General features: G+C 47.5%; 1 protein-coding gene across 2 annotated transcripts in view; it reads right to left on the bottom strand.

Annotated features, from left to right (window-relative positions):
- The window catches only part of LOC129706233 (V-type proton ATPase 116 kDa subunit a 4-like), a 55,433-nt gene that overhangs the window by 21,653 nt on the left and 19,101 nt on the right, over window positions 1-14,679 (bottom strand). For both annotated transcript variants that reach the window (XM_055650347.1, XM_055650346.1), the window contains exons 5-11: window positions 14,438-14,563; window positions 13,315-13,412; window positions 12,613-12,739; window positions 10,996-11,078; window positions 7,101-7,194; window positions 5,559-5,771; window positions 31-181 (exon numbers count right to left, since the gene is read on the bottom strand). In XM_055650347.1, the coding sequence (XP_055506322.1) occupies window positions 31-181; window positions 5,559-5,771; window positions 7,101-7,194; window positions 10,996-11,078; window positions 12,613-12,739; window positions 13,315-13,412; window positions 14,438-14,563 (892 nt within the window). The remainder of the gene's footprint in view (window positions 1-30; window positions 182-5,558; window positions 5,772-7,100; window positions 7,195-10,995; window positions 11,079-12,612; window positions 12,740-13,314; window positions 13,413-14,437; window positions 14,564-14,679) is intronic.

Raw genomic sequence — 14,679 nt, forward strand, 5'->3', positions numbered from 1 at the left:
TCAAGCTATTGAAAATCGACCGGGCATCACCAGGATTCATCTCTCGATATGTCCCAACACCATAGGCGTCCACGATGTTCTGGAACCCAGCCGTGAACTTGTTGGTTCTGTTGAAGGTGGGAGGTGCCATGTGTGTTTGCACAACTGTCATGATTGGATCAACACTGGAACCGCTGCGCTCCTGGAGTAGGGCAAAGGGTGGAGAGAGGGGGTGGAAACTCATTTTGTGTCAGCTCCAGATATCATTTTACTCATTAATGGCACCTAAATAGTAAACAGCAAAAATCTCACACGCACACACCTTTACTTCTTCATAAGCCAATTTGAAAGGCACATTGGTGTCAATTGGCACTGTTTGCATGCTCTCTCTGCCAAGTTCCTCCTGCCCTCATCATGGGTTATTTAATAGTAAGATTAAACGAGTACTTACCAGTACGAAGTTTGATCTGTATTTTATGAGGAGTTACGATGAGGGATTACGTGAAGAACCCACCCAGCGCGCAGGCGCGGCATACTTCCAAGCAGCGGTGTGGAATCACAGATAGACACTAGTTGAAGTAAAGATAGTGAAGACCAACGAGACATTAGTCCGAATTTGATCTATATAATGAGGGTGGGAGCGGAGGGCACGTAATCCCTCATCGTAACTCCTCATAAAATACAGATCAAACTTCGTACTGGTAAGTACTCGTTTAATCTTACTATTTTACTTCGGAGTCACGTGAGTGACTACGTGAAGACTTCAAAGGTCTGTGATTTCAAACCGTGTAACAGTTATATCACTCACTGCCGAAAGATCATCGAGGGAGGAAGTGGTAGCTAGAGACCAACAAGTTTGTTTAGTTATAAAAGAAATATTTATTAACTATAACAAAAAACAAAATAGCTCCCATGGGCTTTAAATCATAACTTTGCGGTTTTTAAAACGGTATCCGCAAAGACGTCCTGTTCCATCAGCGGTTTGTTGTAAAATCGTTGGAATGTCGATTCCCTTGACCATCCCGTTGCTCTGAGGATGTGGTCGAGGGGAACCTGCATCCTATCCGCCGCTGAGGTGGACGCTGCCCTGGTTGAATGGGATTTAAAAACATTTGTGTAAATCCCTGCCATGCTGAGGACCTGTTTCAACCATCTGGATAATGTTTGGCTGGTTACCCGTCCAAAAGGCTTTCTGTGGCTAACCCATAAGGCTTTCTCTCTCCCTCTTAGCGTTTGGGTTGTGTCTAGATAATGATGAAGGTGGGTCACCACACACAGCCTAGGTTCTGGAGGGTAAGCCCGGAAGATCAACGGGGAGTTTGATGTACCTGGTCTACTTTGTTTTACCAACCCCGGCATGGTGAAAGTAATGGTATCTGGGGTGGTCACCATGTAGTTCAAATTAAGCTGATGGAGCGACTGAACCCTTTGAGCTGAGACAAGCGCCATGAGCATGAGGGTTTTGTAAGTGACCTGTTCCAGGCTCAGGGATCCCACCGGAGGCCAACCTCGAAGGTGTGTGAGAACTACACTCACATCCCACATGTGAGTGTATCTAGGTGTAGGGGGTTTGGTATTAAAGATCCCCTTAAGGAGTCTGATGACTAGAGGGTGGGATCCCACACTATGCTGTTCTATCGGCATGAGGTATGCGGACAGTGCGCTCCGAGCCGTATTGATGGCACTGTAGCTCATCTTGAGATCATGGTGCAGGTGGGCCAGGAACTCCAGCACATCCGAGATCGAAGTCGTCGTGTAGGATGTCCCTGCGTCCAGACAGTACTGTTCCCATTTCCTGATGAAGGTCAGGTACTGTTTCTTGGTGGAAACTCGCAGGGATGCCGACATGGTGGTGATTGTTCTGTCTGATAACCCCAATCCCCGGTAAGGCCTGTTCAAAATCTGGAAACCAGGAGTTTCAATTTTTGGTGGCATGGATGGCTAATGCCAGTTACCGGGTGAGTCAATAATTGGGGGGTGGTGTTGAAGGACCATTGGGTGTCTCTACCACCATGTCGTGGAACATTGGGAACCATGGTTGGGTAGGCCAGTCGGGCACGACCAGAATGCCAGAGGCTGAGTCTGCCTGAATTTTCTGGAGTACCCGACTGATGAGGCAGAAGGGAGGGAAAGCATAGAAAAAGAAATTTCCCCAGTCCAGCGTGAAGGCATCTGCCGCTGCTGCCTCTGGGTCTGGTTCCCAAGCCACATACATGGGTAGTTGGTGATTTAACCTAGACGCAAACAAATCTATATCTGGCGTACCATATTGCTTGATAATTTTAGCAAATGATTTTGGGTCCAACATCCATTCGATGTTGTCGTTGAATTTTCGTGACCTGGTGTCCGCCACTAAATTTAGCTTGCCTGGTAAATAGGCAGCTGATAGCCAAATATGTCTCTCGACACACCATTGCCAGATTATAGCAGTTAATTTGTCGCATGATACTGATTTAATGCCACCCATGTGCTGGATATAAGATACTGCCGTAGTGTTGTCGATCATAATTCTAACATGCACGTGTCGCATACCAGATGCATATGCTTTTAGCCCATAAAAGGCGGCGAGCATTTCCAAAAAGTTAATGCCCAGTGATTGTAGTAGCGATGCCTCTGAGTTAGTCCATCTGCCACCTGTGCTGTCTTTGGAGTTAGTAGCTCCCCAGCCTAAAGCACTGGCATCCGTTGCAATGGTTATGTTAGGATTGGTTACGGTGATAGGACTGTGACTGTGCCAAATATTGTCAACCCACCACTGAAGTTCTGATTTGGCTTCAGCGGGTAAATCCATTTTGCGATCATAATGCCCCCTATGAAGGCGTAATGCATGAGTCCTTGCTCTTTGTAGATTTTGATAATGCAAGGGCCCATGTTGGGCAGCCGGAAATGCTGCTACTATAGAGCCAATAACTCTGGCTACATGCCGTATTCTAGGTTGCGGTGTGGCAATTAAATGGCTACAAGCTTCAATGAGTGAAACTGTTTTGTTTCTGGGCAGAGTGACAGTCATGTGAATCGTGTCAATAGTGAAGCCTAAGTAATCCATGTTAGTAGTAGGCTCCAATATTGATTTATCTGGGTGGAGGATAAAACCCAAAGTTTCAAGGAGTTGTTTAGTGGCTAACACTCCTGCGACAGCTTGTTCCCGTGTTCTTCCTAATATGAGAACATCGTCCAGATAGGCCACTACTAAATGTTTTAGTTCTCTCAATTTCTTCATGGCCACTTTAAGAATTTTCGTAAATAGTCTGGGAGCTGTCGTTAAACCATTGGGCAAAGCTCGGTACTGCCATAGCTGGCCCCTCCAGATAAATTTCAGATATTTAAAGTAATCTTTATGAATGGGTACCAAATAGTAAGCATCTTTGATATCTATGCTTGCCATGTAGTATCCCTTGGAGATCAGTTGTCTGGCAGTGACAAATGTCTCCATTTTGAAATGTTGATACTCAACAGACTGATTGAGTGATGTCAGATCAATAATAATGCGACATCCACCATCTTTTTTGGTTTTGAGAAAAATATTTGATACAAATTCTTGCGGCTCGTGTGTGGTCATTTCTATGATGCCTTTAGCCACGAGCCGATCAAGTTCAGCTTGTCCTTCTACCTTCTCAACTGCCGAGGGAAGGAACACCCTTTGGGGCATGTGCTGAACTGGCGGTTCTACGCCTGGTTTGAATTCAATCTTGTATCCACTAATACTGTTGAGTATAAACTGATTGTTAGTAAGGGAGCACCAAACATGCTTGAAGAACCTCAAACGTCCCCCTGTTAATACTACACCCTTTGTCTGTGTATGTTGACAGGAACCAGACCCACCTACCTCCATGTTCACTTGTGGGGTCGTTTCCGGTGGGTCTGGCCCAAGGTTGTCCGTGTTGGTGCTGCGGTGGGGCGGCGCATCTTCCCACGGCTCCGCCCTGGGCCCCGCTCTAAAAAAGAGCACTGGGGGTAGTGGGAGGCGGTCACCAGGCTTTCACCAGCTCGGTATCTGCTGGTGGCTGCCGAGGCGTGCGGCCAACTGGGTGTCTTCGCCCTGCTCGGTCCTGGCCCTGCCCTCATGAGGCCTACTGGTTTTGCCGCCTCTTCCAACTCCTTGAGCCTTTTGGCCAGATCCGCACCAAATAGCAGCGCCTGTCGTTCGGGCGCTGGAGCTTTACAGAGGCCGGCATATGTTGGGTTGAGGGCAGGCCTGATGTTGTCCCGCCGTAGGTTGTTTAGCTCATACGTGGTGCTGCACATCAGTGCGAGGGCATCCTGCTGGGGTATGGTCAGGTCTTCATCCCCAACGGACCGAGCAAAGGCGGTGACGGCTGCTGAGTGGAGCTTCAGGACTCGCTGCATTTTGACCTCCTGAGCCCTTATGTGCTGCCCCAGCTGGTTCCAGATCTGCCCATTTACCGTCTTGACCCTCAGCGCCTCGCAATTTTCGGGCGCGATGTAGTTGTCAAGGGCCTGCTGGACAGCCTTGTCCTGCAGCGGGTTGTTGGACAGCCTGTTTATAGTTGCCGCCATTCTGGGTGGCAACACCATCCCAGTTGTTGGTGGTGCCGCATATCGGCCCACTACACCCAGTAGCTCTTCTTCCGGCACGCCCGGCATGCTGACGATATCCTCCGCCTGCCCTTGGGATAGGCCAGCCCAGTCCTGGCCTCCCTTACTGCCCGCCCTCGAATATAGAGGGTACAGAAGGGTGTGGAGAGGAGGAGGCCAAAGCCCGTCCTCCTGGGAGATGCCGCATCTCCTCATTAATCATACGCTCGAGGAGCTGCCTCATGCAGCTTATCCGAGCGTCTCCCCTTTTCGGTGGGGGAGAGTGTTCCCGTTCCTCCGAATCATCGGAGGACACCGGCCGGTCGGTTTTCTGTGTCGCCTTCCTCCCTGTGCGGGGCGTTGAGATCTGCAGCACTGGGGGCGGCTCGGTGTCGGGTGAGCGGGAGCGTTGAAAAAGCTCCTCCGCTGCGAGAGGCTGCCGTCCCGCTATGGACCCGTCCTCGGGTGGAGTAGGGCAGGCAGTCCTCCTGGCTGGTCGCTTGCGAGAGGCCATTATTCTCTCTAGCGCGACTCTGTAACAAAAAAGGCACTTACCTGAGGTCTCGTCTTTATGCTGCAGCTGGAGAGCCTGGCTCCAGCTGCTGCCGCTGTTGCACTGCTGACGTAATGCCGCGCCTGCGCGCTGGGTGGGTTCTTCACGTAGCCACTCACGTGACTCCGAAGTAAAATTCTGTATGGGTTCCTCTTGCCCTCACCACCCCACCCCCACCCCCACCCGCACCTTCACTACACTAACCACCCACCCCCACCCCCCAACACCCCTCCCTAATAAATAGCCTTTTAAACATTCCTTCTTCCAGCTTCATAATTTGCAACTCTTCAATCCTTTTGTCTCACACCTTCTGTCTTTTCATCTCTGGCCTTTGTCCAACCAGCTACCTATCAAAAATCCCATCTCACCTGTACTAACCCCTTACTTACCAGGCTTAGTCCTGCCTTTTCTCCCTTCCAGCTCCCTCTGGTTTTAAAAGTTTGCTGAGACACGCATCACAGAAATGCTGCGTCTTTGACTCTCTGCTCACCTTCCCCTGGTTGAGTGCCTTCTTGATGCGGTCCATATCAGCCACGGGGCACCAGGTCTCTGCGATCAGACACTGCTGAGTCACGTCGATGTTGCACAGGTTCAGGGTGTGGTAAATGGCCTTCATTTTCTTCACCTTCACCTGCCAGTTCGGCAGGTTCTTGGCTGCTTCCTGGAGGACACGGCGACGATGGCTTTCAGTCTGGTTAAGTACCTGAAGAATCGACAAGCGAATTCAGAAAGTCAAACAAAAAAAATCAATCCCTGTTTTTATTCCAAATTAACAAAACAAACTCTCGTTTCAAGTTTAGTTTTTGGTTTGGTTTAGAGATACAGCGCGGAAACAGGCCCTTTGGCCCACTGAGTCCATGCTGGCCAGCGATCATCCCACACGCCAACACTATACTACACTCACAAGGACAATTTAACCAAGCAAATTAACCTACAAACCTGTACGTCTTTGGGGTGTGGGAGGACACCAGAGCACCCAGACAAAACCCATGCAGTGACGGTGAGAACCTACAAACTCCGTACAGACTGCAGTCGTAGTCAGGATCGAACCTGGGTCTCTGGTGCTGTAAGGCAGCAACTCTGCCGATTTACCACCATGCTGCCTACTGTATCATTGAATTGCTAAGAAAATGCCACACAACAATATTTAACCCTGGAAAGATGACTTGGTCAATTATATTCAATTCAGAGTGAGCTGCAGAAATTATCGTGGAGAAGGAAGGAAAACTGGAAACCAAGAAATAGTTAAATACTACTATATGCACACTATGTTGTTGCAAGGCAGGCAAGTGAACACTTCTGTTGTGAGCCGCACACTAAGACAGATGGGAATCAGGCACTTCATGCACTCAATGCACTGAGCAAAACAATTCTGACCCCTCCCCCCACCTCCACACCACATAAAGCCCCCCCCCCCCCCCCCCCACACCATAGAATGCTGGAATATGCCATCAGTGAGCACCATCACATTGACTGGAATGGGTGGTAATGAAAGGAAAGGGCCAGCAGACACCTTCGTTCAGCTCCCGTAGGGCTGTTGGGTGGAGGTGGAGGTGGAGGTAGCTTTTGGCCGTTCAGAGAATAAAATCCAGCGCTGATAGCTGGGCCAGATGTTTGGCCAAGAGGAAAGGGGAAAAGGAATGGCCGTAGGAGTGTCCCAATTCACCCAGGCACCATCAAAATCCAGCCGTTTTGAATCTAATGACCCAGAGCCATGGTCATCTCCAAGGCCAACACCAATGCCTTTTTAAAGTTGGTCAGCTACATTGCACAGGCTATGTTGATCACATGCCGATACCAACCCCCATAGACTGACACTCCACTCTAAGTTCTTGAATGGGAAACAATGACTTGGTTTTTAGCAGCTCACTAGAAGTTATAGAGTCAGAGTCAAACAGCATGGTAGCATGTCCTTCAGTCCAACTCATCCATGCTGACCAAGATGCCCATCTAAGCTAGTCCCATTTGCCTGCCTTTGGCCCATATCCCTCTAAACCTTCGCTATCCATGTACCTGTCCAAGTGTCACTCACCGTATTCAAGTCCTCGATGCGTGTTTTCACACCAGCAGCCATCTCTCGGCGCTCGCTGGCCGACTCGGGACATGGGTACATGGTGGCACGGAACCTGGGGAAAACCAGAGAGGAATTTACTACCATTAAAACAGTGAACTGTTGCTACTGTCACTAACCTTTGCTTCCTTGCAGCCCCGAGTTGCCCAGAAATAAAAATGGTGGGACGTCTTCCCTTTTACCCATTTGTAAGGCAAGAATTGACTGAGGTGGGCCACTTTAGATGCCCATTGAGAATAAAGCACATTTGCATGGCACTGTAACATTGGCACGGATGGCAGATCTCCTTTCCCAAGCAAGACCCATGTACCATTCAAGTTTTACAATGATCTGATAACTACATATAGCCACCTCATCTGTTCCAAAATGTTACCCCGGCTGGAATTTACTATCCTCTGGATTATTAACCAAGGTTTGCAATGCATCACCAACAATAAGCATTTACACCTTGAAAGTATGTATTTACGAAAATGCTTTGTATTCTGATTGTAAAGAAAGTTATAGCATTCTCAGATGGGCAAGAATAGGTTCCTCGACAATAAATAAGGATGCTCACACTACACATGTTCTTACTAAAATCAGGGTGTGAAGGAAGGGACTGCAGATGCAGGTTTATACCATAGAAAGACACCAAGTGCTGGAGTAACTCAGTGGGTCAGGCCTCATCTCTGGAGAGAAGGAATAGGCGACATTTCGGATCAGAGCACTTCTTAGGTCTCTTAAATATCTCATTGGTGGGTCGAATGGCCTAATTCTACTCCTATCACTTATGACCTTATGATCTCTCTTAAATATCTGTGGTGGTTTAGCATTTCTCTAAAGTCTAAAATCTAAAAAGTGCAGGATGGTGCACGGAGTTTGTATGTTCTCCCTGTGACCGGGTAGGTTTTCTCTGGGTGCTCTGGTTTCCCCCCCACACTCCAAAGACGTACAGGCCTGTTGCTTAATTGGCTTCTGTAAAATTGTCCCGAGTGTGTAAGATAGTACAGGGTGTTACTTGGCAGATCAGAGCCTTCAGCATTTTAGTTTTCCAGTCAATCCAGGTCAACATGAGATTGTACTGAAACCTACTGAGGTACCAACACACAGAGTGGATCTCTGCGTTATTTCCCTATTGCACTCTCTCCCCTGTTAATCACCAAGGAACAAATGTGTTCCAAGCGCCCCCTAGCTCCAGTCAGCGCCCCCTGTTATCACAACTGTTGAAACATTAGATTAGATTAGATAGCCTTTATTGTCATTCAGACCGAAGTCTGAACGAAATTGTAGCAGTCATACATATAATACAATAAAAACAACAATAAACACATATTAACATCCACCACAGTGAGTCCACCCAGCATCTCCTCACTGTGATGGAGGCAAAAGTCTTAGGTCTGCAGTCTCTTCCCTCCTCTTCTCCCTCTGCGCTGAGGCGATACAGTAAAGGGCCTGTTCTGCTTGGCGATTTTTTCGGCGACTGCTGGCGTCATATCAGTGTCGCCAAAAGATTTTGAACACTTCAAAATCCAGCGGCGACAAAAATATGTTGCGACACTTGAAAAAATACCGCGCGTCAATACGTCATCACGCCGCATCACGTGGCAAATATTTCGGTGACCTGATACGTCAGTCAATGATGCCGGCAGTCACCGAAAAAAATCGCCAAGTGGGACAGGCCCTTGAGATAATTAATTGACACTGAAGCACTGTGTAGTCCAGGATTACAGAAGGTGCTGTTGTAAATGCAAATCTTTCTTTACCAGAGCAAAAACCTGAAGAGTGAGTTAAAAAAGTGAAATTGAAAAGCTGGATGAGCTCAGTGGGTCAAATAACATTTGCATAGTGGAGGCTTTATGGTTTTCTTTTTAAGATTTTAGACATTAGAGGCATAGAGCGGAAACAGACCCTTCGGCTCACTGCGTTCGTGCCAAGCATTGATCACCACGTGCACTAGCGCTATCCTGCACTCTAGGAACAATTTACATTTATTTTAACTAACCTACAAACTTGTACGTCTTTGGAATGTGGGAGGAAACTGGAGCAGCCAGAGAAACCCACGAAGTCACAGGGAGAATGTACAAACTCAGTGTAGACAGCACCCGTAGTCAGGATCGAACCTGGGTCTCTAGAGCTGTAAGGCAGCAACTCACAGTGCCACCCCCTGTGGTCTCTGGCCCCTCCATATTTCTGGGCCCTGATTTTGGCCCATCTGCCAAATAAGACCCTGTACACTAATATTATCTTACACACTAGGGACAATTTTACCGGAGCCAATTAACCCACAGGCCTGTATGTCTTTGGAGTGTGGGAGGAAACCAGAATGCCCGGAGAAAACTCATGCGGTCACAGGGAGAACGTACAAACTCCATACAGACAGCACCTGTTGTCAGGATCGAACCCGGATCTCTAGCGCTGTGAGGCAGCATTAACATCATGCCTCACCCTTCCCCCCCATCCTCTGGTACTTTCCGATGCAACTGTCCTTGAAAAGTTGAGAAGGCAAAAGGGTGTAAATAATGGAATTTGATGGGGAAAGGAGGTGGGGAGTGGAATGCCCGGGGAGGAATTGTGTGTAGAAGGGAATGGGAGCTGTAGAAAAGTTGGGGACCCGGAGCCGGAGCATGGATGGACGGAAAGGGGGAGGAGGGGAAAGTACCTGGGAGACAGGGCCAGGGATAGTGGCAAGAAAGGTGTGTGTGGGAGATGAGAACTGGAAAGATAAGGAGGGTTTGGGAGTTACCTGAAACTGGAGAATTCAGTGTTCACCCACCCCAATACTGCCTGATGCACTGAGTTCCCTCAGGAGTTTGTTTTTTGCGTTTTGATTCACATAAAGTATCAGACTAAAAATAAACATTGTCTTAAACGGAATGAATACTGGCAGTAGGAAATACACAGAAAAGGAGTTGCAGTTAAAAAAGTTAAAACACTGGGAGAAACACAATGAAAATATTGGGGGACAAGTTCAAAGTCAGGGGGAGGCACTGGGGAACAGGAGGAGAGGGAAGACGGACGAGACAGCATCGAAAGAGTAGCTTTGGAGACCTTGATATGTTCCAATGTGTTGCATGGTAAATCATTTGCATGCTGAAATTGTCACACCTGCAATGCAATTTGGCTGTAGCAAAAGGCCACAGAAATTAACATACAATGGTGACCTCTCTGTGACTTTATTCAAATATTACAACGGATCATATACATCTCAGTAGAAGGTAAAAGGAAGAAGGGTTTCGGTCTGAAGAAGGGTTACGGCCCGAAACGTTACCGATTTCCTTCGCTCCATAGATGCTGCTGCACCCGCTGAGTTTCTCCAGCATTTTTGCGTACCCCAGAAGGTATAAGGAATGTGATTTAACACCATGATTAAATGGCTGCACGTCAGACGATGCTCTGGTCCTTCATGTCTGCATTAGAAATGTAAGCCTAGAGAAGGACTTGAAACCTGACAAGTAGTAAACTACGTCACAGCAGATACTTACTGGACTGACATTTGTGCCCTGGAAACTGGCCCTGAATCTAGAGGTGTGTGTTTTTCACTTGGGAGAGGGGGGGCAGAGGGACCAGCCAGGGTGCGAGTTGTCCTTGGTTATTCCAGTGACCTTGCCATGACGACATTAGGTATAAATGGAGACAATGGAAGGGAGGTTTGGGCTGGTCTACAATTCTCTGCAGTTTCTTGCAGTCGTGGATGGAGCTGTTCCCAAACCATGCTGTGATGCATCCTGATACAATGCTTTCTACGGCATGTGGATTTGATGAGTTTGAATTCATTTCAGAATCGGAGGGCCCGTCGTGTCTTTCTGTCAGGTAAGTTACAGAGGTGTGCCATGCAGGCCGTGATATCAGACCCAGTGTACTGAAACAACCACCTCACCCATCACAGATCTTCTTCACTTTGTGCCTCAGCTGCTCTCCTTGAAAGAAGATGATGAACACATTCTTCTGTACCTCCACGAGCTGCAAAACATAATTATTATTGTACATCGGTAGAGCCAAGAAATTATTCAGCGCCTCGCCTTGTCGCAGTGCCATACGCTTAATTTATTCCAATGCATAGTCATGACAAGTCCAGTCATGTTGCCTGCCATTAAGCCCTCAATGGGACCTGTTTTTTTAGGTGATGGCCGGGAAGATTGGGAAAACATCCTAATCAAATACGACCATTGGGATCTTTAATTTGAAGGAAAGTATGAAGCAGATTTTTTTGTGCTCTCCCTGTGACCACGTGGGTTTTCTCCAGGTGCTCCGGTTTTCTCCTATATTTCAATCACGTGCAGGTTTGTAGTTTACTTGACTTGATGTAAATTGCCCCTAGAGTGTAGGATGCGAAAGTGGAATAACATGGAACTAGTGCATGGGTGATTGCTGTTCGGCCTGGACTCAGTGGGCTGAAGGGCCCGTTTCCACGCTGTGTTTCTAAACTAAACTATTTCATACACAGCTATTCAGTATCCCCTCACCTTCCCTAATCCAAATAAAGTAATCCTAACCTATCCAGCCTTTCCTCAAATGACATGTTTTAATCTCTTCCATTCAAGCTTCCTCCTTCTGTGCAGTTCTGTCATAGGCTCTCCATTCAAAATATTCTGGCCTAGGGATTAGATTGCACAAAAATCTAGCTCTAATCACAGCCTGCATCAGATGTCCAGCAGAGAGACTGGAGTATCTGCAACGTGCATGTCAGAGGCAGTTCCATGATCCTAGGTGCTGTCAATCTAACACCAAAAAGGGAAGGCTGTTAACAATGAAAGGGCTCGGGCATTTTTAAAATAAAAAATCACGGTCCGAATGCTCAACCTTTTTCTTCCCCCATCATATTTTTCTTACAGATCGGCACAAAGTGCAGGAGTAACTCGGCAGGTTAGGCAGCATCTCTGGAGAAAAAGGATGAGTGTCGTTTCAGGTCAGGACCCTTTTTGGAAGCTTTAGTGTGACATAGGTGTGCAGCACAAGGACCTTTGGACATCTTGTGATGCGCAGCACAAGTTTCTTGAAAGGCACCCATTGATGTACAGTTAGCTATAACCCAGATCGCAAGGTTCTTGATAGTTACCCTTACTAACATTGAACATGAGTAAAGGATTGAATAGCATGTAGCTTTATCTGTGTTAGTGTTATTGTATTAGTGTTTTTGAGAATGTATTGTGGTCGGTGATAAGAAATTAGATGGTGCGTCCGATTTCAAGGCTCAATATTTGTTTGAAAGCTGACAGTTCCAAGTGGAATTTCAGAGCCGTGTGGTAACTGGGGCTGCACAAGCAAATAAAGTGTGTCTGGAAAATGAATGCAAGTTGTCAGAGTCCAGTTGATCGTCAATTATACCTTCTTCAGACTGAAAGAAGAGGGGAGGGAACTGGGAGGCGAGGAAAGGCCAGAACACAGCGGGGCCAGCAGCATATATTCCTGGTTACTAACATATTTTTTTCATTGGCCACAACATAGAATTTACACGAAAGGATTGTACAAGTTGTCATCCGTTAGAATTCCTTACAGTGCTTGGATCTTCCAAAGGAACCTCCATCTCTGACTGCTTCATGTAGACGTTCCCTCTGCATGCTCTCCAGAGCAGGCGTTCAAAGGCAGCCATCCTCTCCCTCCGAATCACACCGGCTATAAACCTGCAATACCCAGTGGAAAGAAAGTGTCCATGAAGGCACTAGAGCAATGCAGCGTTAATATACGTTCAACATCTCAACTTTGCTAGTGAAAAGCAAAACTGCAGATGTTAACATTCTGAAATGAAAACAGAAAGCACTCGAAACACAGGTCAGACTACCGTGGAAAGTGTTGGAGTAACTCAGCGGGACAGGCAGCATCTCTGGAGAGAAAGGATGGGTGACGTTTGGGGTGAGTCCCTTCTCCAGACTCCACCAGAGAGCAGGAGGAATCACAGGGGGGACGACAGCGGGAGAGGATGTTGCTGAACTCTCGTCGGAGAGAGGAGGAGAACTTCTTCATAGACATACCTGGAGGAGATTTCACATTACAGCAGACGAAATGTGTAGGAAGGCGCTGCAGATGTTCATTTAAACCGAAGATAGACACAAAAAGCTGGAGTAACTCAGCAGGACAGACAGCATCTCTGACAAGAAGGAATGGGTGACGTTTCAGGTGAAGACCCATCTTCAGACCCCTTTTCACCCATTCCTTCTCTCCAGAGATGCTGCCTGTCCCACCTAGTGAGGTTACTTACCCTAATCTGCCAGGCGCAATCACTGCAGTTGCAGACTGCAACTCCAACAGATGCATAGTGTCTTCGCTGAAGAAATCATCTGTTAAATTTGCTTCAGTCTGCGAGGAAAAAAAAATCCTTATTCACAATCTCTGCCGCAGCTCATATTCCAGTTCAGTAGCCTACAACCCAATGGTGTGAACAATATCGTGAGGTCCCCCGCCTTCCTCTTCTCTTCCCATGCTCCACCCCCTCCCCCCAACACAGTGTGCACACACAATTCTCCTGCCATCCTGCTCCAACCCCCCCCATTTTCCCCTCCCCTATCCGCATCCACCCATATCCCTCCCTCGGCATTTATATTTTATCACTCCTCTTCTTTCCTGATCAAACACCCCTTTTGCCTCCAGCCTTTTTCACTACCACCACCCACCCAGCTACTTGCCAGACTTCGCGTTCTACCCCCATACTCCGTCAGTCTGAAGAAAGGTCCCGACTCGACTGTGGTCTGCCCATATCCCTCCAGAAGGTGACACCTGACCCACTGAGTTCCTCCAGCACTGTGTCTTGCTCAATGTTCCAGCATCTGCAGCCACTTGCCTCTCTGAATTTTAAGGGTGTTCTTAAAAGATGGGAAAGGGTTAAGGGAGGGAATTCTCGTCGAAGAGAGTGGAGGGCAGGGTGCAATTTGCCTTTCCAGTTGCCCCAGTTCATTTTGGCGTTACAAATATAATTGGCCATCATCCCGAGTTGGCCTTGAGAAGATGGCGGTGAGACATGTGTTTGGTTCCCCTGCCTCCCTTGTGGCAAAGACACTCTGTGACTGCATGGGTTTTCTCCGGGTGCTGTGGTTTCCTTCCATATTGCAAAGGAGTGCAGGTTTGTAGGTTAATCGGCTTCTGCAAATTGTCCCTAGTGTGTCGGAGAGAACTAGTGCACGGGTGATCGCTTGTTGGTGCGGATTTGGCAGGCCGAAGGGACTGTTTCCACACTGTGTCTCTAAACAAAACTTTATACATTTAAAAAAAAACATTTTATTTATCCTTTCAATATATATCAGCCTGACATGAAGGTTTCCTGCATATAACCCGTGTCCTAATATATTCCATGCTTTCTATCCCAGTGGGCTTGTGCAAAAGGTTACCTCAAAGAAGTCCTGCGTTTTCTTCAGCAGGTGTTTGAGCTCAGTGAGTTCAAGGAAGTTCTGCTTGAGAGTCTGCTGGTTCTGGTTAACCTCACTCAGATCATGCTCCAGCTTTTCCAGAACAACCTGTAGAAATGTAAAGAAAGTTTTCCTGTTAATTGTCACAACGCTAATATACATTGCAGCATCCAAGTTCCATTCCACCAAAGCAAAGCCTCATAGATATTTCACTGCAGGTAGCC

The sequence above is a fragment of the Leucoraja erinacea genome, chromosome 19 (genome assembly GCF_028641065.1).
Source record: "Leucoraja erinacea ecotype New England chromosome 19, Leri_hhj_1, whole genome shotgun sequence".
Taxonomy (NCBI): domain Eukaryota; kingdom Metazoa; phylum Chordata; class Chondrichthyes; order Rajiformes; family Rajidae; genus Leucoraja; species Leucoraja erinaceus.